At 38.0% G+C, this 23,284-nt stretch overlaps 1 protein-coding gene across 1 annotated transcript in view; it reads left to right on the forward strand.

Moving 5' to 3' along the window:
• The window catches only part of Usp9x (ubiquitin specific peptidase 9, X-linked), a 117,565-nt gene that overhangs the window by 27,796 nt on the left and 66,485 nt on the right, over nucleotides 1-23,284 (forward strand). Inside the window, exons 3-12 of the mRNA XM_013026742.1 lie at nucleotides 3,366-3,619; nucleotides 8,038-8,183; nucleotides 9,386-9,465; nucleotides 12,975-13,087; nucleotides 14,200-14,418; nucleotides 19,478-19,593; nucleotides 19,705-19,956; nucleotides 20,032-20,170; nucleotides 22,729-22,881; nucleotides 23,002-23,008. Of these exons, the coding sequence (XP_012882196.1) occupies nucleotides 3,524-3,619; nucleotides 8,038-8,183; nucleotides 9,386-9,465; nucleotides 12,975-13,087; nucleotides 14,200-14,418; nucleotides 19,478-19,593; nucleotides 19,705-19,956; nucleotides 20,032-20,170; nucleotides 22,729-22,881; nucleotides 23,002-23,008 (1,321 nt within the window). The 5' untranslated portion in view covers nucleotides 3,366-3,523. The remainder of the gene's footprint in view (nucleotides 1-3,365; nucleotides 3,620-8,037; nucleotides 8,184-9,385; nucleotides 9,466-12,974; nucleotides 13,088-14,199; nucleotides 14,419-19,477; nucleotides 19,594-19,704; nucleotides 19,957-20,031; nucleotides 20,171-22,728; nucleotides 22,882-23,001; nucleotides 23,009-23,284) is intronic.

A 23,284-nucleotide genomic window follows, 5' to 3' on the forward strand; every position in this document is an offset into this window, starting at 1 on the left:
ACACACACTGTGGCTCAAGCAGTAGAATGCCAGTCTTGAGTGGATAAAGCTGTGTCCAGACCCTAAATTGAACGAACACACACACACACACACACACACACACACACACACACACACACACACTGTGGCTCAAGCAGTAGAATGCCAGTCTTGAGTGGATAAAGCTGTGTCCAGACCCTAAATTGAACGAACACACACACACCCCCGAATTGAATGAACACATACACACACATCCTCTGAATTGAAGTCACACACGTCACTGCTATCTGCTACCTTTCCTCTTTAAAAAAGAAAATAATCTGGAATCCAGTCTCCTTTAAGTCTAAGAGGCTTACAGTTTTAAGGGACAGAATGGGTGGGGGGAGAGTAGGTTACTACTGGCTGCCACTTGTGTCTTGATGATAAGAGGGCAAAGTGGATGAGTACTGAGAAGCAGTTTGATTTATCTATTAGCAGAGCACTATGGACAGAGCTTTCTCATCCTTGCCAATGAACATATGCACAAAGCTTCATATGCTCTTGTTAAAATAATGCAAACCTATCCATAGACACTGCTCAATGAAAGATCCTTTAATTTCAAGCAATTTCATTAGCTTGGCTCATGATCATTATCAGAAACATACCAGTACTGAGTCTGAATGCAGGACTTCTCACTTAACTCAGCTGACATACTACCGCATGAGCCATGCTTCCAGCCTAGCTTTTTTTGCTGGTTATTTTGGAGATGGGATCTCTCAAATATCTCTTGGCTTCAAACAGCAGGTCTCACCTCCCTGAGTAGCTAGAATTACTGGTGTGAGCCACTGGCCCACAGTTAGAGACATTCTTTTTTTAAGACTAGTGTTAAGAGGCAAAGGTGATTTTTAAGTAGTGGGGTGTTAATGGTTTGATTTTGAAATATCTCCCACAGGTTCCTGTATTGAGCTTGGTCTCCAGCTGGTGATGGTATTTTGGGAAGTTCTGGAAATTTTAGGAGGCTGGGTCTAACTATAGGAAGTAAGTTCTTAGGGGGGTGGTATTCTTGGGTGCTATATGTTGATGGGCAGGGTTGACTCCCTCTTCCTGACTGCAGTCAGGTAAGTAATCCTATTTCACATTGCTACTACTATAGGCTGAGAATCCATGGAATTAGGGACCATGGACTGAAGCCTTGAGCCAAAATAAACATTTCTGTATTTATGTTGTTTATGTCAGGTATTTTGTCTCAGTGGTAACAAATGAACACTGGGAGATTGAAGCAAGGTTTTTGTGTTTTGTTTTGTTTTGTTTTTTAATCTGAGAAAAGCTGGTGGTTTATGCCTGTAATCCTAGCTACTCAGGAGACTGAGATCTAATGATCACACTTCAAAGCCAGCCCCAGCAGGAAAGTCCGTGAAACTCTTATCTCCAATATACCACCAGAAAACCATAAGGGGTGCTGTAGCCTAAGTGGTAACTAGCTGAAGAGCTGAGGCCCAGAGTTCAAGCCTCATGACCGACAAAACAAATTACTGACTTTATGTAAAACGTTTTGTAATTTAGGGTATATAAAATGGAAGACAAAAGTGAGAGCTTAATTGTATCTTCATTTTTGTTTGTATTACTTTTATGAATTGATTAGTTCATGAGTCTGTTCACAGCCTCAGTCCTACTTGGCATTATCAATTATCAGTCCTTTTTTCTTTGCCAATTTGATTAGTGAAACAAAATGTTGGTTTTATCATTTATATTTTCACAGTTACTAATGAGACTAAGAGGCAGGATAACGTAGCAGTTAAGAGCTGTGAGTTCTCTGAGTTAGAATCTTACTTAGCCACTTACTGATAAAGGTAGTTTATTTTCTTATTTTCACTCTCCTCATCTGTAAAGAGGGATGATAGTTTCTACTGTATACATTTATGAGGATTAAGGTACTTCATGTAATACCCAACATATGAAAAGCTGTGTTGTATGTTCACATATTCATGTGTTCAGAAAAGTATTCTGATACAGTACTTTTCACATCCCTTTCCTACATTCATACTGAAATATCTCCTTTTTCTTATTTTGTAGTGTTTTGGATATATATAGTACAGGTAACTTCTATACTATGTGTGTGCGCGTGCACATGTACGCCGGTCGGTCCTGGGGCTTGAACTCAGGGCCTGGGCTGAATTTTTTTGTTCAAGGCTAGTGGCTCTACCACTTGAGCTATATAGCTCCACTTCTGGCTTATTTGGAACTTAATTGGAGATGAGTCTCACAGACTTTCCTGCCTGGGCTGGCTTTAAATCTTGATCCTTGGTTCTCAGCCTCCTGGGTAGCTAGGATTATAGGCGTGAGCCTCCGGGATCCAGCTCAAATTTAAAAAAAAGTTTTAAGGCAGCAAATTGAGGGTAGTTTACCATTCCATAATGTGATCAAGTGGCAATTAAGTGGTGGTGGTGGTGGTGGTGGTGGTGGTGGTGTGTGTGTGTGTACTCATGGAAGTAAGTATATAAGAGAATTGGGCTCTAGTGTGCAGTAACACTCAGTTGTAAAGGTATTATGGGATGAACACTCTTGAATATAGTTGCTGGGAAGGAACTAGAGTCGAATTTGGCAAAAAGCCAATAAGTGGAGGCTCAAATAGTTGAGCCGCCAGGCTTAAATGGATTAAAAAAGCCATGCCAGGCACTGGTGTCTCATTCCTATAATCCTAGCTATGCAGGAGGCTGAGATCTAAGGATCATGGTTCAAAGCCAGCCCAGACAGTAAAGTGTGAAACTTTTTTTTTTAATCTCCAATTAACCACAAAAAGCCAGAAGTGGAGCTTTAGCTCAAGTGGTAGGGCTGGCCTTGAGCACAAAAGCTCAAGGATAGCATCCAGGCCCAGAGTTTAAACCCCAGTACCAGCACATAGACACTTTAAGTCTTGGGGCTTTGTCTTCCCCAGGCTGGTTCAAAAAAAAGTCTTAGATCTCAGCCTCCCAAGTAGGTAGGACTGACCTATGAGCCACTGGCATCCAACCAAGTATTTTGATAGCGTCTTTGGAGTAAGTTTCAGGAGAAAAGGGAAACAAAGATTACTCTTTCCCCTCCGCCCCCCCCCCCCGATCCCTCTTCTCTTGTACTGGGAATTGGAGCTAGACAGATTTCTAGCTTATGCATGCTGGGAAAATGTGCTATTGCCTAAACTATACCAGTAGCCCCTAAAAGCATTCTTGTATGTTTTTGTGGTATAATGCCATTGGGCCATCATCAGTTTTTGAAGTTTGAATAAGGTGATGCAGCTGTAACTTTTCACTTTCCCCTGTCATTTATATATTCACCTTCTCTTGACTGGATACATTTTTGTTACTATATTTGAACTGTAACTTAATATATAGGTCCTTAAAATCTAAAACAAATGAATTTTTTTCTTGTAGGTTATGCAATGGTCTCTGCAAGATGGTTTATTCTTGAATTGGAGCTTTTTAAGACTGACAAATGCTGGTACTTCATCTTCTATAAGTGGACTATAATTTCTTTTCTCAAGACAACTACATAAGCAGACAAAATTGCAAAGATCTGCCCTGTGTCGAGTATGACAGCCACGACTCGTGGCTCTCCAGTAGGAGGGAATGATAACCAGGGCCAGGCTCCTGATGGACAGTCTCAGCCCCCCCTCCAACAGAATCAGGTAGGATGTTAAAGACAGTAGTTAAAGCTGTATTGGTATGTCTACTGGTGGGGTAGGTACTACTTGAAGAAGCATATTCTGAATGATTTTGTAAAGTAGCTACTAGATGGTCATTTTTAAGGGTTTTTTTTGTCCTAAACTAGGACTCAAACTTGGTATCTGACGCTTTTGCTCATTGGCTAGTTCTCTACCAACTGGAACATACCTCCAACCCCTCATTTTAAGTCTTGTTGATGAAAATTAAACCATAGGCCTCACAATAATAAGATAGTTCAAAATAAATAAATAAAGCTTGTGTTGTAGATATTGATGCTTTGGTATCTAGCCCATCTTTTTCTGGTGTTTTATGTACAGTACTCATAAAATTAAGTACTTAAGCCCTCTTCCAATTCTAGGGGAAAGCAATGTAATATTTGCTCATTGTAGCCTATTATATCCCCTGTATATTGTCAATTTACTGTAAAAAAATTTTTTTAACAGCATAAGCTCAGTCATACTGCTAGCATTCAAATTTCAGCTTTATACCATACTAGCTTTATGACTCCAGGTAAATTATGTAAACCGTTTTTCGTCTTTTCAAGGGGATTATAATGCAGCTTTACAGCATTGTTATAAGGATCACATGAAATGATGCTTACAAAGAACTAGAAACAGATTTTAGTATCAAGGTTTTAGACTAGTCTTAAAGCTCAAAAGTAACATGCTTTTTCTATTTTCCGGATCAATTTTGTATAAGGTTTCTGTACAAATTTTTTCCTGTTAATTGTCTGGGAGATATTACTGGTGGAATTTTCTGTCCTGAGATTTTACTTGTGGAAAGGTTTTACTTTTTCTTTGAATTTTCTGATTTCTGATTTTTTGGTAAGTTGTGTTCTTCGAGGAATTTGTCTGTTTCATTAAAATTATCAAGTTTATTGAAGTATAATTAGTGTCTTGGGGCCTATGCAGTATCTCTTTATCTCTGATACTGCTAGTTATGTTCTCTCTCCTGATGAATCTTTCTAGAAGCTTTCCAACGTCTAATTAAACCTTCTCCAAAAAACTTTGTTTTGGCTTTGATAACTGACCCAATGCATAGACAGACAGACAGACAGACAGACACACACACACACACACACACACACACACACACGTGTTTTTATTTCTACCCTTATTTCCACATTATTTTTACTTTGGATTCAGTGTGATATTTTTCTAATTCCCTAAAGTGGAAGTTAGATAATTGATTTCAGCCCTCTTTTTTAACATACATAGTTTTAATATTGCAAAATATTGAGCTGAATAAAGCAAACATTAACATTTGTGATAGAGCTCAAATACTTTTTAGATACCTTAGATGAGTTGTTCAGATGTTATTCCTAAACATGCATCTTATAGTTGATACATGGTTTTGTTGAATTTGAATAAATTTTAAGCCAAAAAATGTTATTGTACTTACATTTGTTATATGAGGATAATTTCTTATTGTTACATAGTAGGTAGATGATTCCTATCATTAGTCTGACTTCTTTTTCTTTCTACCCTTTGTCTGCCATTTTAGAGAAATGAACAAGCTAGATTCCCAACCCAAATAAGTATGTCAATTTTGTTTTTCAGTTTTCATGTTTCGTTTTTTGTTTGTTTGTTTGTTTTTGACTGGGGGTTTGAACTTGTTACAATGGCAAGATACTGCTGACCCCCCACCTCCAGCCCTATTTTTCACTGATTATTTTTGGGATAGGGTCTTGCCACTTCTAAGGCACACTCCTGTCATCCCTGGAATCACAGGGCCATTCCACTGTGTTCAGCTTCCTTTACTTGGATACAATCTTGTGAACTGTTCTGGCTGGGCCAGCCTGGCACTACAGTTCTCCCAGTGTCAACCTCCCATGTAGTTTAAGGTAATAAATGCATGCAACCTTGTCCAGATACGGGATAATAAGGGATCTTTTTGCTGCCCAGCTGACTTCTGCCCCAGCCAACCCTGAACCTTGATCTTCCTGTTCTCAGCCTCACAAATAGTATGAGCCACCAGTGCCTAGCTTCCATTTCATACACACACCCCTTTTTATTTTTATTTTTTGCCAGTACTATGGCTTGAACACAGGGCCTCATGTTCTCCTGAAAGCACTCATGGTGCTCTAGTAGTTAAGTGTTCCAGTATTTTCCCCTCTTTCTTTAGCATTTTATTATTTGCATTATACATGGAATTCTAACCCTTTTTTGCAATGTTTGTAAAAAATAACCTTTTCTTTACCTTAGATTTATTTTTAATAATTACTAGAGCATACATATATATAGTATACATTCATCCATACATTACACACACACACACACACACACAAACGCACGCACACACACTTGATGGTATAGTGAATAATTTTAGGCTCTGTAATCAAGCCCACTGGAAAAAATTAAGATGAACATATCTAGACCAATATGACTATTAATTTCTGTACAATGCCAACACAACATGGTAAACTGGAATACTCTTTTCCAAAGTAACAACACAGCTGACCTTTTAAAATATATACTTGATTTTTAGAGCTTGAATTTAGAATACTAACAGAATATATTATGTATTATATACCCATTTTTTCCTACTTAAGGATGACTAAGTTTAAAACAAAAGAACAGAAACAAATTATATTCTATTTTTTTTTATAGAACTGCTCACAGTAGAATTTCTCACTTTTGCTTTGGTATTCTTTGCTTCTTAATGGTAGGATTTTAGTTATTTTACTAGTTTTAATATTTTATTGGCCATAAAGGAACCAAAGCATTACTTACTGCCCAACTTAGGGTGCCTGTGCCCCTGCTCATGTTCTCTCCATCCCTCTCTCCCTTTCTCCTCTCCTTCCCTATCCCTTTCCTCCCCTCTTTCTCCCTCCTCCCTCTTTCCCCAAGTGCCAGGTTAATTCAGGGCCTCACACTTACCAGGCTTGCTTGGTTGGCTGGTACTCTACCACTTAATTGAGCCACCCCACTAGTCTGGCCAGTTTGGCTTTTTGCTTAAAATTTTGTCTCACAAACCTTTCTGTCCTGCCTAGCAAAGACCCTTCATCTCTCAGCTTCCTGAATAGCTAAGATTGTTGGCATATACCACCAGCACCTGGTCAGGACTTGTTTTTTCTTTTATTTTGTGCCAGACCTCAGGCTTGGGACCTGGGTACTGTCCATTAGTATTTTTGCTGAAAGCTAGCACTCTACTACTTGAGCCACAGCTCCACTTCCAGCTGGTTTTTTTGTGATTAATTGGAGATAATAGGCTCATGAACTTTTCCTCCTGAGCTGGCCTTGAACCATAGTCCTCAAATTTCAACTTTCTGTGTAGCTAGGATTATAGGTGTGAGCCATTAACACCTGGTAGGATATGAAAGAAAATTTGGGACTCTGGCAAGCAGTAAAACATAGTGGTAATGGTATTATGGGGTGAATATGGTTGCTGGGAAGGTACTAGAATAGAATTTGTCAACATATGCCAATAGTCTTGTAGGGTTGTTTTACACTGGTCTTAGTAATTAAATTTCTAGGATCCTATCCTAAGAAAAAAGTTGAATTTTTTGACCGGACGCCAGTGGCTGACACCAGTAGCCTGTAATAATAGCTACGCGGGAAGCTGAGATGTGAGGATCAGGGTTCAAAGCCAGCCCAAGTAGGAAAGTCTATGAGACTCTTATTTCCAATTAGCTAGCAAAAAGTGAGAAGTGAAGGTATGGCTCAAGTAGTCAGTAGAGTGCTAACCTTGAGCAAAAAAGCTGATTTCAAGCCGTAGGACCAGTACAATTTTTTTTTTTTTTTTTTGTTGATCGTGGGGCTTGAACTCTGGGCCTGGGCGCTGTCCCTCAGCTCTTCAGCTCAAGGCGAGCGCTCTACCACTTGAGCTACAGCGCCACTCGGTTTTCTGGTGGTTTATTGGAGATAGGAGTCTCACGGTCTTTCCTGCCCGGGCTGGCTTTGAACCACGATCCTCAGATCTCAGCCTCCTGAGTAGCTAGGATTACAGGCGTGAGCCACCAGCGCCCGGCTACAAAATTTTTTAAAAGGTAGAAACTTGTTAATTTATAGAATTTGATGTTTTATATTTACACAAGAATTTCTATATCACACTCACATTATGGGAAGTAAGCAGAGAGGAAGTATGAGTTGTGATTAAGGCACAAACTTTAGAGTAAACCTGAATTCAGCCTGACAGTTTGAGCTGTGTGACTTTACAGATGGAACTTGTTTTCTTATTATATTTATATACTTCAGTAGGGTGTTGAATGTTCAGTGAAATTATTTTAAATCATCAAAGATTGAAACATAAAATTTCAATATTATCTTTGTTTATAGTGTTTACAAAAAACTTAAAATTTACATTAATCTGTTGGTGTTTGAATTATTGAAAAATTGTAAATTATAGAAACTTAAATCTGGAATATTTGATTTGTATCAAGACTTCATCGCCTGATTCTTCCAATGAAAATTCCCCGGCAACTCCTCCAGATGAGCAAGGTCAAGGTGATGCCCCACCACAGATTGAAGATGAGGAACCTGCATTTCCACATACCGACTTGGCAAAGTTGGATGATATGATCAACAGGTCAGTTCATTGTGTTTGGTTTTGTATAATATGTGCAATATACAAGAAAAGTTTCTCAGTGTAGTGTCTTATGGTAGTTAAGAAACTGAGAAATCTGAAGAGGAATGCCATAGTAACTGCACTGCTGCCTTAATGTTTTTCACATGTTTGTCACTACCAAGTACTTTGTAGCCATACTTTGTAACCATTCTTAATGGATTTAGTAAGTGAATGGTGGCTATCCAGAGGGATAAGGGAAACTTTGTCATTGATGAGTTAGTTCACTGGTTGACTTTAATAACTGGTATGGCCCTGAAGTTATGAGGAGACTGAGTTCCTTAGAGCCTGCCCTTTGTGAATCCTTGAGAGTGCAGGATCTTTTTTGCATGTGTGTATACATGTAGTAGGGATCAGTCCCAGGGTCTGGGGCTTCTTAGGCAAACACAGGCATACTACCTACCACTTCAACTGTTTGCCGCCCTGCAAAGGGTGTTTTTAAATATAAATAAAAACAATGAAGAAAGTAGTTTACATTTGTAACCAGTAAATTGTTCAGTAACAGGATACCTCTTATTAAAATGTGGGGATATTTGGGGGGTTTTGCCAGCCCTTAAGACAAAGAATGAAAAGAAGAGGAGGCTGCCTTTTCTGGGTATGGTGAATAAATTGGGTAATGATAAGGAGGAAGTACTTGGAAAGGCATGGAGAACTAGATAGTTTGGGTAGCCCTGGCAAAAGAGATGGGGTGCTACTTGAGTGTAGGCTGCCTCCTTGATTAAGGGAAAGTGGTACTTTATGGAGATCACAGACTCACTTAGTCTTCTGAGAAAGGTAATGCATTATGAGACATAATCAGCCTTGACTCCTAAATTTTTTTGCTCTTTGTGAAGAAGTTCAAGGCTGTGTCATCTAAATCCTGAAAGAATCCATTCTTGTGAAATTATACTAGACATCCATAATGCCTAATTCAGTTGATTTTTGTTATCATAGTAATCTCATACTGTGTTATTGAATTAATTTAGTTTTCTTCCCTCATTGCTGAATCTTTCTTTGGTGATGACCCTTAATTACACAAAACAGATATTCTGCCAGCCTTGCATGAGGCTTAATGCTATTTTAGTATTAATATTTGTATATTGAGATAAATTGTTATAATTTGTACCTCATTTATAGTACCAATAGTACAATCAGTAAACCTCTCTTTATTATATAAAACCTGTCAGGCCTCGATGGGTGGTTCCTGTCTTGCCGAAAGGGGAATTAGAAGTGCTTTTAGAAGCTGCTATTGATCTTAGTAAGAAAGGTAAGTTCTACTACTATGCTTCCTCTTTGCTTTGTTTCTTTTGTTTCCCCTTTTTTTTTGAACAGGTATTGGGGCTTGAACTCAGCACCTTACTCACTTTTACCTGTCTTTTCTACTCAAGGCTGGCACTTGAGTCCCACCTCCACATTTGGCCTGGTTAATTGTAGATAAGAGTGTCTCAGATTTGTCTACCTGGTATGGCTTTGAACATTGATATTGATACTTAGATTGTAGCCCACTGAGTAGCTAGAATTATAGGTGTGAGCCATCAGTACCCAGCTATTGTGCTGTCCTTAAGATATGCTACTAAAGTTTCACTTTGTCCTTGAAAATTTCATCTATCAATAAACACTTTCATCAGCCGGGCACCGGTGGCTCACGCCTGTAATCCTACCTACTCAGGAGGCTGAGATCTGAGGCTCTCAGTTCAAAGCCAGCCCGGGTAGGAAAGACCATGAGACTCTTATTTCCAATAAACCACTAGAAAACCGAAAGTGGCGCTGTGGCTCAAGTGGTAGAATGCTCGCCTTGAGCTGAAGAGCTAAGGGACAGCACCCAGGCCCAGAGTTCAAGCCCCATGACCAACAAAAAACAAAACAAAGCAAAACACTTTCAATGGTTTACAAGTATGGCTTATATCCTTTCAGCAGCCTTCAAAGGTGTTTATGAATTCCAGTGTTAGACAAGAAATATGTGTGTGTCATTCCTGGGGTTGAATTCAGGTCAAGGGTGCTATCCCTGAACTTTTTTGATCACTGTAGCACTCTGCTGATTGAGCCACAGCTCCACTTCTGAATTTCTTTGGGGGGAGTGATTAGTTGGAGATAAGAGTCTCAGACTTTACTGCCTAGGCTGTCTTTGAATTGTGATCCTCAGATCTCAGCCTCCTGAGTAGCTAGGATTACAGGCGTGAGCCACTGGCACCTGGCTTCACATGTTTTAAATACACAGAAAGTACATGGGCTAGGAAGGTGGCTCAGTGGTAGAGCGCTTGCCTTGCATGCATGAGGCCCTGGGTTCGATTCCTCAGCACCACATAAGCAAAAAGGAAAAAAAAGCCGGAAGTGGTGCTGTGGCTCAAGTGGTAGAGTGCTAGCCTTGAGCTGAAGAGCTGTGGGACAGCGCCCAGGCCCAGAGTTCAGGCCCCATGACTGGACCCCCCCCCCAAAAAAAAGAAAGTACATGGTTTTTCCTTACAAGATTTGAAAGATAGGATTCTATGGTTAAAAAGTTATAAAAAGGAGGAGGCAAAGTAGGAGAAAAATGAGGGAAGGGGTAATAAGTTTAACAAGTACTTATTACTTTATGTAACTATAACCCCTCTCTGTACATTACCTTGACAATAAAAAATAAAATTATCCAAATGTAAAAGTGTAACATTGGAATTAGTATTTTTATTCATTTACTTTGGTCTACTATAGGTACAGTTCTTTCAGCATATTGTAGAGTGTTATAGAACTAAGGAAGCTGAGATCTGAGGATCACAGTTGAAAGCTAAGCCAGAATAGACAAATCCAAGAGACTCTTATCTCCAGTTAACCATCAAAAAGTTGAAAATGGATATGTTGCTTAAGTGATAGAGCCAAGCTCTCATGCCAAGCTCTCGTGCCAGCACACACATATACACACAGAGTAAAGGTACTCTAAATTCTTTTTGTTGGTGATGGTGGTGGAGGTCATGGGGCTTTTGAACTTGCAGCCTCAGCACTATCCCTAAGCTCTTTTGTTCAAGGCTAGCATTCTATCACTTTGAGCCACAGAACTACTTCTGGTTTTCTGGTGGTTAATTGGAGATAAGAGTCTCACAGACATTTCTTGCCTGGACTGGCTTAGAACTGCAATCCTCAGATCTCAGCCTCCCGCATAGCTAGGATTACAGGTATGAGCTACCAGCACCCAGACTCTAAACTCAGTTTAACACATCAGAGATTGAAATAAAAAAGCAAAGTTCATTTTTAAATACTTAAAGTATATTAGCCTTTTGTTATTATAACAAATACCGGAAACAATCTGCTCATAAAGAGAAAAAGGTTATTTTGGTTGACAGTTTGGGAGATTTCTTTACATAGTTGATTGACCCAGTTGTGCTTTTAAGCCTGTGATGACTCAGTACATCATGGCAAGGAGTATATGGTAGGGTAAAGCTCCTCACCTTCTGGTAGCCAGGGAACAAAAAAGAGGAAGAAATTACAGTTCTTTAATTGCTTTTGAAAGTGAGGGCACACTCCTCACTGACCTAAGACTTCACACTAGTCTACCTCTTAAACATTTTACTACCTCTATAGTACTACAGACCAAGGCCTTTGGGGACACATCCAAACCATAGCACCTTGGATGTGTTATAACTAGTAACCACTATAATAAAATTAACATCTTTAGTACCTTGCCCTGGGTCTATCCTCCCTGGCAAGAAATATCATTTACCTTACAATAAACGTTCTCATGTTTAAAGAATGTCTTATGCGACACCATGTTGAAAAACAAACTTTACAATTTGGGGTGGAGGGAGTGTAGTTGTAGTGGTGGGAGGGAAGGGATGGTAGGGGAAAAACAAAGGAGGAGGTAACAATGCTTGAAATGTACTTATTACCTTGCTCATGTAACTGTAAGCCCTCAGTACAGTATTTTTACAATAAAAAATGTATTAAAGAATGTCTTATGCTTTGTTAATCTTGTAAGAAAATAAAAATAAATTATAAGATTACAATGGAGCCAGGCGCCAGTGACTCATATCTGTAATCCTAGCTACTCAGGAGGCTGAGATAGGAGGATTGTAGTTCATAGCCAATCTAGACAGCAAAGTCCTTGAGATTCTTATCTCCAGTTAACCACCAAAACCCAGAAGTGGAGCTGTGGCTCAAATGAGCTGATGGACAGTGCCCAGACCCTGAGTTCAAGCCCCAGAACTAGCCATCAAAATGTTTATTTTTCTTCCTGAATCTAGTTTCCTTTTTGACATAAGAACCTTGAAATAACAAGTTTTTTTTTTGTCAGTGAACAATTTCTTTTCTTTTTTCTTTTTTTTTTTGGGCGGGGGGTCCAGTCGTGGGGCCTGAACTCTGGGCTTGGGCGCTGTCCCTCAGCTCTTCAGCACAAGGCTAGCGCTCTACAACTTGAGCCACAGCACCACTTCCGGCTTTTTTCTTTTTGCTTATGTGGTGCTGAGGAATCGAACCCAGGGCCTCATGCATGCAAGGCAAGCGCTCTTCCACTGAGTCACTATCCCAGCCCCTCAGTGAACCATTTCTAATACTTAAACTTTCATCATATAATTGAACATTGTAAAACAGTGTTTATTAGCATAGTTACAGGGGAGAATTTTATTGTTTCATTTTCACACATTTACACTATATACCAATAAACGTCTTCCTCTGTCACTCTCCCCCAAAAAGCATCCATCCCTAACAGGTTTTTTATTCGATTTTCATAATTGGAAATAATTTATTTTAACATTGTTCAATTTCCTTTTAACAATTATTTTTGTTTTTATTTTCCTCCCCTCTACTTAGGCCTTGATGTTAAAAGTGAAGCATGTCAGCGATTTTTTCGAGATGGGCTAACAATATCATTCACTAAAATCCTTACAGATGAAGCAGTGAGTGGCTGGAAGTTTGAAATTCATGTGAGTTTGCTTTTGACTTTAAGTAAGCAAATTTATATAGGTGAGAAGGACAGTTAAAGAGGGGGATTTGGATGCATATTTGGCCCATTAGTTGAATTAGAGTATAAAATGAATCTTTGAAAATAATTTTTATAAATTGTTGTTTACTAAATATAACATGGTCATTTACAAGGAGCATAAGATCTAGAGTTAGAAAACTAAAGCTTAATTTGTCTCCTGGGTTTTCAAGTGCCTCGTGACCTTAGGCAAGTCATCATATTTCATCCAAAATGCAAGGTGCATTGTAAGGTGCACCATAATTTTATGTACCTTTGACCAAACAGGGAATATAACACATTTCAGAAAGACCAGTGTAAATGGTCTTTGTAGAGGTGAATAAGAAATGTGTATTTGGACCTTGGCACCTGGCAGAGGCAGGGGAAAATTAGCTGAAAATTTATACTCGCCAGAAGACAAAGAAGCTATAAAATACCTAAAAGACGTAAGTTGAGATTCTAGGGATCTTACAAAGTAAAATAAATAAATGTATGTGTTATATGTGTTTCTTAGATTGATAAAATGTCATAATTGCTCCAATGCTCTTTCTTGTTTTATAGTTATAAGTTGTGAAGCAAATGATGTTTTTGTGGTTTGTGAACTTTTTCAACTACTACTGGCATAAAGTCCCAACAACTTCTGGTTTATAATATAATTTTATAAGTTTAGAAGTGAAAATCTGAAAGTGGTGTTATTGAAGATAGTAAATCTACTCCATCTTGGATAATAGACATGTTTAGATTTTAGAATTGTTGCTTCTGGTATATAGATTCCAAAGAGAAAAAATTGAAATTGTATCTTGTCTATAGACATAGAACAGAAATAATTGATGACTTATGGCACCCACTTCTCAAGCCACAGACTATGGCTTTTGAAAGTAGCTAACATGTAAATAAATTATGGTATAAGTAAATGCTCATATTTGTTGTTTGGTGGTTAGTTTGATCCCAGTACTAGTGAAATTATACTCCAAGCAACCAATATAGAAAGGTCGTTTAATATTAAGATAAAAATGATTAGGATTGTGTTTATTTGAAATTGCAATCTCTAAATTACCTTTCTTCCATATATAACAGAGATGTATTATTAACAATACTCATCGCCTGGTGGAGCTATGTGTGGCCAAGTTGTCCCAAGACTGGTTTCCACTTCTAGAACTTCTTGCCATGGCCTTAAATCCTCATTGCAAATTTCATATCTACAATGGTACACGTCCATGTGAATCAGTTTCATCAAGTGTTCAGTTACCTGAAGATGAGCTCTTTGCTCGTTCTCCAGACCCTCGATCACCAAAAGTGTGTTGGTTTGTTATTTTCAAATTAAATATTACAGTTGTTGTGCTCTTCCACAGAATTTTTAAGTAATCTGAACCTCCTGTTAACATGACAAAGAGTAATTTTTTATTATTCTTAAAGTGATTCTGTATTACTTTATGGTTGGACTCTTTATTTTGTGTAAAGGTTGGTATACTGTTTCTGTGTTGAAATGTCTGACAGATGTGGTTTGAGATTTGAATGAAAATTAAGCCATTGGTGGCTCACAACTGTAATCCTAGCTACTCAGGAGGATGGAATCTGAGGATTGCAGTTCAAAGCCAGCCTGGGCAGGAAAGTCCATGAAGCTCTTCTCTCCAATTTACCACCCAGAAAACTGGAAGTGGTGGTGTGGCTCCAAGTGGTAGAGCACTAGCCTTGAGCATAAAAAGCTTGGGTATAGTGCCCAAGCCCTGAGTTCAAGCTCCACAACTGACAAAAAAGGAAAAGAAAATATGTAAGATTGGTAGCATTCTTGAATAGCTGTAACATTTTAGTTCAGTGCTTATGGCCTTTTTTAAAACAGAGAAGGGGATTACTTGTTTAATTAAATAAAAACTTCAGCTGGTTCCCTAATCTTAACTGCTCAGGAGGCTGAAATCTGAGCATCTCTGTTCAATGTCAGCCCAGGCATGAAAGTCTTTTGTGAGCCTCTTATCTCCAATTATCTCCAATTGAGCTGTGGCTCAAGTGGTAGAGTGCTAGCAGGAACAGCACCCAGGCCTTAAGGTAAAGCCCTACAACCACAAAAAAAGACCAGATGTTGATCATAATCATTTTTCAGTTTTAGATTTTGAGAAAAAAATCAGGTATATCCTATAAACCCTTAGTAATATGGAAAGAAAGTAAAATTACGTAAATTAATAAATGAAAGCAAGCTAGTTAATCTTTCAAATCTAAAATATGTATGTTCTGTATATAATTGTCCTATGTCAGTCTAAACAGACTACTGTATTTGAAAATGCATCCTTAAAGCTTGATATGGTAGCATATGCCTATCATCCCAGAACTTGGGAGGCTATGATAGAGGGATTGAGTCCCCTTAAATAACAATAAGCCAGGGGGCTGGGAATGTGGCTCAGTGGTAGAGTGCTTGCCTCACATGCATGAGGCCCTGGGTTCGATTCCTCAGCACCATATAAGCAAGGGAACAATGCTGGAAGTGGCGCTGTGGCTCAAGTGGTAGGGCACTAGCCTTGAGCTGAAGAGCTGAGGGACAGTGCTCAGGCCCAGAGTTCAGCCCCCATGACCAACAAACAAACAAAACAACTCTTCTCCCTAAAAAAGACTAATCAGAAGAAAAAATAATGATAACTGAAAAATTAAAAAAAAATAATATTCTTAACCCAGAGATCAAAGGAGGGCAGAAGAGTTTATAAGAGAAGAGGGAATATAGCATGTAGACCCAGAAGCTAAAGCCAGTACTATTGATGAGGTGCTAAGGGAGGAGAAAAGGAGTCCTCTTTACCTTGATGGCTTCCTAAATACCTGATGAAGGATGTGAAGAGAGACCATGTTTAGATAGGACCAAGGTCCTCTAACATTATGAGATGGTTATGACATGCAGTGCTAGTCATGACTAGGTGATAGGATTATGATAAAACAGAAGCACAACTAGGTCTCTGTGGTATTAGCTAAGGAAACAGTGTAATATTGTGGGTCTTTCAGAGAATTACATTTTTCTAACCAGTCACAAAAATTATAGGTCCTATACACAGTGAGTGCTTTGTTAAAAGCAGAAAATAGCTGGTATTTTCTGATATTATGTGTTGTTGCCACTAGGTGGATTATTTTTTCCTTGAGTAAATCAGATTAATGTCAAAATGACAGTCTTCAGGATCAAATTTTTTATACCTACCTGTATTTATTTTTTATTTTAAATGGGTCAGTAAATATACAACTTAAATTCACAGGGAATAACTGGATTTTTATCATGGCAAACAAAAAATTTTTGGATGACTTCTCATTGAAGGTCATTTTTAAAATATGAAGTCAAGTTTTGTTATAATTCAATGACTGTAGGTTTGGCTAGCCTTTCAACATAGTTGAGAACAGTTTTGATATAGTCAGACTATGAGTGACAAATCAAGGAGAAACATTCTTCAGAGTTGCCTGCTTTTTTACTTCCTACTAAAATAAAGACTTTTGTGTTTTCTCATATTGCTAAATGTCTTCTATAAAAATGTTTTGAGGTCTGGGAAGGTGGCTCAGTGGTAGTGTGCTTGCCTTGCATGCATTAGGCCCTGGGTTCGATTCCTCAGCACCACATAAGCAGAAAAATCCAGAAGTGGTGCTGTGGCTTAAGTGGTAGAGTGCTAGGTTTGAGCTGAAAAGCTGAGGGACAGCACTCAGGCCAAGTTCAGGCCCCACAACTGACAAAAAAAGACAAATGTTTTGAAAATTGATTAAAAGTATATTTGGAGAAATTATTGATTATATCCCTAGTTGGATGCAGATAACATGATAAAATCAAAATGAAATGTAAATGCCTTTTTTTTCTCCAAAGGTTAGGTAGGTACCCTTTACTTTTTGGACCAGAAGTAATTCAGGTTTTGGATTTTTTCCCCTGATTTTGGTATATTTACATAGATGATTCACTGATTTAATAGCCCTAGTCCAAAAATTTGAAATGTGTTGTTGATCAAGTCGTTTTAGATATTCTGGAGCATTTAATTTTTTTTTTCATTAAAGATGCTTAACCTGTAAACAGAATTCAAATAAAGATAAAAGATAACTGATACAAGTAAACTTTTTAAACAGTAAATTGCCTTACAAATCATGTTATGTAGAGTTTGATCAGAACTGTTGTAGTTTGAGAAACTCCCCTCTCCCCCCAGGGTCTTTGAAGATGTTTAAGTGAAACTATATAGGTGTTTAACATGTAGTTAAAACTTAATTTAGTTAAATAAAAAGTCTGAGGTAAAATTCACATATGCTATCTTTTAAAATAAGATCTTGTAGTAATATTATAGTTAAAACTACATTAAAAGAACAGCATAGCCGGGCACCAGTGGCTCATGCCTATAATCCTTGCTACTCAGGAGGCTGAGATCAGAGGATCTCAGTTCAAACCAGCCTGGGCAGAAAAGTCCTTGGGAGACTCTTATCTCCAACGAACCACTCAAAAACTGGAAGTAGGGCTGTGGCTCACTTGATAGAGCACTAACCATGAGTACAAAGAGGCTCTTGGGGACAGTGCCCAGGCCCTGTGAATGTATGCTGGTACTGTCTTGAACTTAAGGCCTGGGTGCTGTCCCAGTTTTTCTGCTCAAGACTGGCACTCTACCAGTGGCCACAGCTTCACTTGTGACTTTGGTGGTTGTGACTTTGGAGATTAGAAACTGATGGACTTTCTTGCCCAGGCTGGTGTTGATCTGAGTAGCTATGATTACAAACATGATCCACTGGCACCCAGCCCATTTGAATTTTTCTATCTAGGGCTCCTGGTCAGTCCTCTCAAGTCTTGACAACTTAGAACCAGATAAAGAAGACCCTTATTTGCCGCTGGTGAGCCAGTTTATTTAGCTGCATTTTAGTTTGAAGCATTAGTAATATTTTTTAGTACTTCTAATTACATAAACATAATTAAATAAATATGAAAAGATTCAACTAATTCTTTACTGTGTATATTCATTATTTGATATACACAGAATACTTAGCTTTGTATCAGCTCAATCTCATTCTTTTTACTGAAGAAATAAAATATATAATGAGCATGTACTATTTAAAAGTTATAACTGCTGAATCCCAAAAGAAATCTGGTGAGCCAAGTACTAAAGAGTTTTAGTTATTTTCAATTAACCTTTTAAAATCAAATAAAAATACAAATTTAACAAAAATTCAAACAACAACCAAAATTGTTTTTACTTAAGGTTTAATAGATAAATGGTGCTTTTCTCCATTTTTCCCCTCAGTGGCTTCTGAAATGTGGCCACCTAAAGAGGCAGCAAGATATAAAAGGTCATATTAGGTACATTACATTTTAGATCTATTTGATCCTTACCAACCTTTTTCTTGTTCTTACCAACCTTTTAATTGACTTTAATTGTATATAGACATTCTTTTAGGTATAGAACTGTTACCTCTCTCAACTATGCTATACTCTGAGCAATTTCTTTGACTTAAGTTGAAAGACATATTTATGGGGCAAACTAAATATAAGTAAACTTAATATAAATCATCGAAAGTATCAGTCTGTTCTAGTTAGAAATAACAGCTATTAGTACCAGGGATTAGTAAGGTTATATTCTTTTATTTTTGTTTTTTATTTTTTTGGGTCCGGTCGTGGGGCCTGAACTCTGGGCCTGGGCACTGTCCCTCAGCTCTTCAGCTTAAGGCTAGCTGCTCTACCTCTTGAGCCACAACGCCACTTCTGGCTTTTTTCTTTTTGCTTATGTGGTGCTGAGGAATTGAACCCAGGGCCTCATGCATGCAAGGCAAGCAAGTGCTCTACCACTGAGCCACCTTCCCAGCCCCAAGGTTATATTCTTTTAGTTTGGTTTGTTGTAGGTGGTAGTGAGGTTTGAACCCAGGTCCTTAAACTGCACTACATCCTCATTCACCACAAGAGTTGAGGGGTGGGATTGTTTTTGGTAGTACTGGAGTTTGAACTCAGAGCCTTGAGCTTGCTAGGCAAGTGCTGTTTAATTACAGTTTGATATTAGAGGTTAAGATTATAGTATTCGTAGAAAAAAAATTTACAAAAAAAATGAATTTGGGAGTACTAATCTTTTTGTTGACTTATTATTTGAACTGCTTTTATGCAAGGTATTTTCTGGTAAGTAGAAGACACTTAATTCTCTTATAGTGGGATCGTTAAAAGAAAAGCATAGCTTTTAATTCCTGTTCCTCACCTCTGTTGATATAAATTGAGCTGTGCCTCACTACTTAAATGGCTTCTATCTCACAGGGGGAATTACTGTTTGAGACCTTTTCAAAGATTAACATAATTGGCTTTATTGAATTTACTATTTCTAGTATTTATCAAGATAGTAGTTTATTACCCTAAAAGCAGAAGCTAACTTTATTCATTATATTTCAGGGTTGGCTAGTCGATCTTCTCAACAAATTTGGCACATTAACTGGGTTCCAGATGTTGCATGATCGTTTTATAAATGGATCAGCATTAAATGTTCAGATTATAGCAGCCCTTATTAAGTAAGTTGTAATTCAAAAATGAATATACACCATACTACAGAAATTTTTTTTCAGAAACTATTTCTTGGTGAAAAACTGAGGCATTCTCTTATTTCATATCTTTTATTTCAGACCATTTGGACAGTGCTATGAGTTTCTAACTCTTCATACAGTGAAAAAATACTTTCTTCCAATAATAGAAATGGTTCCACAATTTTTAGAAAACTTAACTGATGAAGAACTGAAAAAAGAAGCAAAGAATGAAGCCAAAAATGATGCCCTTTCAATGATTATTAAATCCTTAAAGAATTTAGCTTCAAGGGTTCCAGGACAAGAGGAAACTGTAAAAAATCTAGAAATATTTAGGTTAAAAATGATACTTAGGTGAGTTATTTATCTGTGGAAATAATTACATATGTAAATTTTAGGATCATACTTACCACTAAATTTCTCTTATAGATTATTGCAAATTTCTTCTTTCAATGGAAAGATGAATGCACTGAATGAAGTTAATAAGGTGATATCCAGTGTATCATACTATACCCATCGTCATGGTAATCCAGAGGAGGAAGAGTGGCTCACAGCTGAACGAATGGCAGTAAGTCTTTTGGTTGTTTCTTTTTAATAGTGAGAATCTACTTAACACAAAATTTAGAATAACTCTAGCTAAAATTGTTAATATTTTAAATTAAACTCTTGAATTGAAAGGTGTCCTGAGAACTTTATATAATAACACTTTAAAATTTTGTAATGGTGCCATTAGCTTAGCATGTCTTAGATAAACTTAACTCTTAATGTGGTGTTGCAAAATACTTTAATTAACTTGTTGAAGAAGTTTCTATTGAAAGTGATCTGGATCTGGGCGTGAATGAAATGGGTTGTTGTTCATTTACCTAATTCTAATTGAAGGTTTTAAAGCAAGAATGATTACTACTGAAATAAGAGCTACATGAATTACTTGTTTTCTTGACTTTGAGAATTTTATTTTTAAAGCATTAGGTTTATATTATTTTGATCTTGTACATTCATAAAACTATTTACTACTGGGGCTGGGAAGGTGGCTCAGTGGTAGAGCACTTGCCTTGCATGCCTGAGGCCCTGGGTTCGATTCCTCAGCACTACATAAGCAAAAAGAAAAAAGCCGGAAGTGGCGCTGTCCCTCAGCTCTTTAGCTCAAGGCTAGCACTCTACCATTTGAGCCACAGCTCCACTTCCGGCTTTTTTCTTATGTGGTGCTGAGGAATCGAACCCAGGGCCTCGAGCATGCAAGGCAAGTGCTCTACCACTGAGCCACCTTCCCAGCCCCAACTACTGATATTTTATACATTGTAGAAATCATAGAACTTTTTTGTTTTTGTTTTTATTTTTTGGTTAATTGTGGGACTTTGAATTTAAGGCATGGGTGCTATCCCTGGGCTCCTTCACTCAAGGCTAGTACTTTATTACCACTTGAGCCACAGCACCTTTTCTGAGTGGTTGGTTGGAGATAAGAATCTCTTGGACTTCTGCCCAGGCTGCCTTTGAACTGCAACCCTAAGAGCTCAGCCTCCTGATAGCTAGGATTACAGGTGTGAGACACCAGCATGTCCAGCTCCTAGAACTTTTTTTTTTCATGTATACTGTATGACATTCCTGAAGAGACATCCATAGAGGACCTATATCCTTAACCTTTAAGGATCTCTCAGTTAGTAGAAGAAACATTAATTTGAATGAAATAAAAGGTTTTAGAAGGGCTGAGGGCTTAGCATAGCCCTGCATTTTATCTCCAACACCAAGAAGAAAAGTATTTGGAGAATCCTGGTAATGGTCTTTGAACTGTTGCCAGGTTCAGACAGTATAGAAAATGGCATTAAATGAGTAGGAATTTTTAATGTAAAAATGTGGCAATCAATTGGGTTCTGATGGTTCATGCCTGTAATTCTAGCTACTCATGAGGCTGAGATCTGAGGCTCGTGGTTCGAAGCCAGCATTAGCAGGCAAGTCCATGAGACTCTTATTTACAATTAACCAGCAAAAAGCCAGAAGTGGAGCTGTGACTCAAGTAATACAATGCTAGCCTTGAGCAAAAAGACTCAAGGACAGTGCTGAGCCACAAAGTGGCAGTTGCCATTTTTATTATATTTTAGAGCAGTATCTTCGATGGATTAAAATTTTTAAAATCTCATCCTTCATCAGCTGAAAAGTTTACTTCTGTAGCACATTTTAGACCTGACTTTTCCTGGACTTGCTACGCAGATACTCCTAACCATTGAGCCATACCTCCAGCTCTGATGTTTGCTAGTGTCTTGCTTCCTGGTCAAATGCACACGAGATCTGCCCTATATCAGGCAGATTTTGTCTTAACTAAGATACCAGGTGCACAGCTCTTCCTTGAGAAAGGGACTCTCTGAAATTCAGCCTCACAAGAGAGCCTCTGAAGCTCAGCTTCACAAGTGGCTAGGATTGAAGGCATAAGGCACTGGCACCTGGATAGGCCTCAGAAAGTTTTGTACTGGCTGTGTGCTCATGGCTCTCATACCTGTAAACTACTTGGGAGGCTGAGATCTGGGAATTGTCATTTGAAGCCAGCCTTGGCAGAAAAGCCTCTGAGACTCTTTATCTTCGGTTAACAAGCCAAAAGCTGAAAAGACGTATGTATAAAAGCTGAAGTGAAAAGACGTATATATCCTTAAGCAAAAAAGCCAGGAGAAAGCACTAGACCCTGAATTCAAGCTCCAGTACTGGCACAACACTAAATTAGAAAAGAAAGTTTGGTGCAGTGTGGATTACTACCTTTTTGTTGTTTTTCATAATCATAAATTTGTTGTTGTAAGTAAAAGTTGTGAAATTTGTGTAAGGAATCCAAGAATCCTAAAATTGGTCCTGTACCTACCCTGCCTAAACCATACGGATTTTTACACTTGCTTTTCTGAGTAAATACTGCTTTTTTAATTAATATCAATATTTCTAACTTAAGAGCATTTCTGAAAGTGAAAACTTCAATGTCAAATTTTCTTACTATAGCAACACAAGTATACTATATTAATGTATTTGTATTTCCTAAATGTGTTTTAGAATTCCTACTTACATTGTTTAATAGTGTGTACATACAATTTTTTAAAAGCTTCATTGTTTTAGTAGACTGAGTTTGAATTATTTGCTTTTTAAAAAATTCAGGAGTGGATACAGCAGAACAATATATTATCCATAGTTTTGCGAGATAGTCTTCATCAACCACAGTATGTAGAGAAGCTAGAGAAGATTCTTCGTTTTGTCATCAAAGAAAAAGCACTGACCTTGCAAGATCTTGATAATATCTGGGCAGCACAGGTAAGTTAATATGGAAGTTATTTTGTTTCTTAAAAAAAGCTACTAAAACTAAACCAAGTCATCATGAAATGAGATATAGGCCTGTTATTTGATTTTGAAATTAATTTTGTTACATTACAGAAATCCTGTCAGGAAATTTCAAGAAATGTCCAGTAATATATTTTAAGATAAAATATTCTTTATTATTTGTATATTTTATTATTTGTATTTGGGAAAAGTAGTTTGTAGCAAACAAAGTTTTTTTTTTTGGGTCCGGTCGTGGGGCCTGAACTCTGGGCCTGGGCGCTGTCCCTCAGCTCTTCAGCTTAAGGCTAGTGCTCTACCACTTGAGCCACAGCGCCACTTCCGGCTTTTTTCTTTTTGCTTATGTGGTGCTGAGGAATCGAACCCAGGGCCTCAGGCA

The sequence above is a fragment of the Dipodomys ordii genome, unplaced genomic scaffold, assembly GCF_000151885.1.
Source record: "Dipodomys ordii isolate 6190 unplaced genomic scaffold, Dord_2.0 Scaffold96, whole genome shotgun sequence".
NCBI lineage: Eukaryota > Metazoa > Chordata > Mammalia > Rodentia > Heteromyidae > Dipodomys > Dipodomys ordii.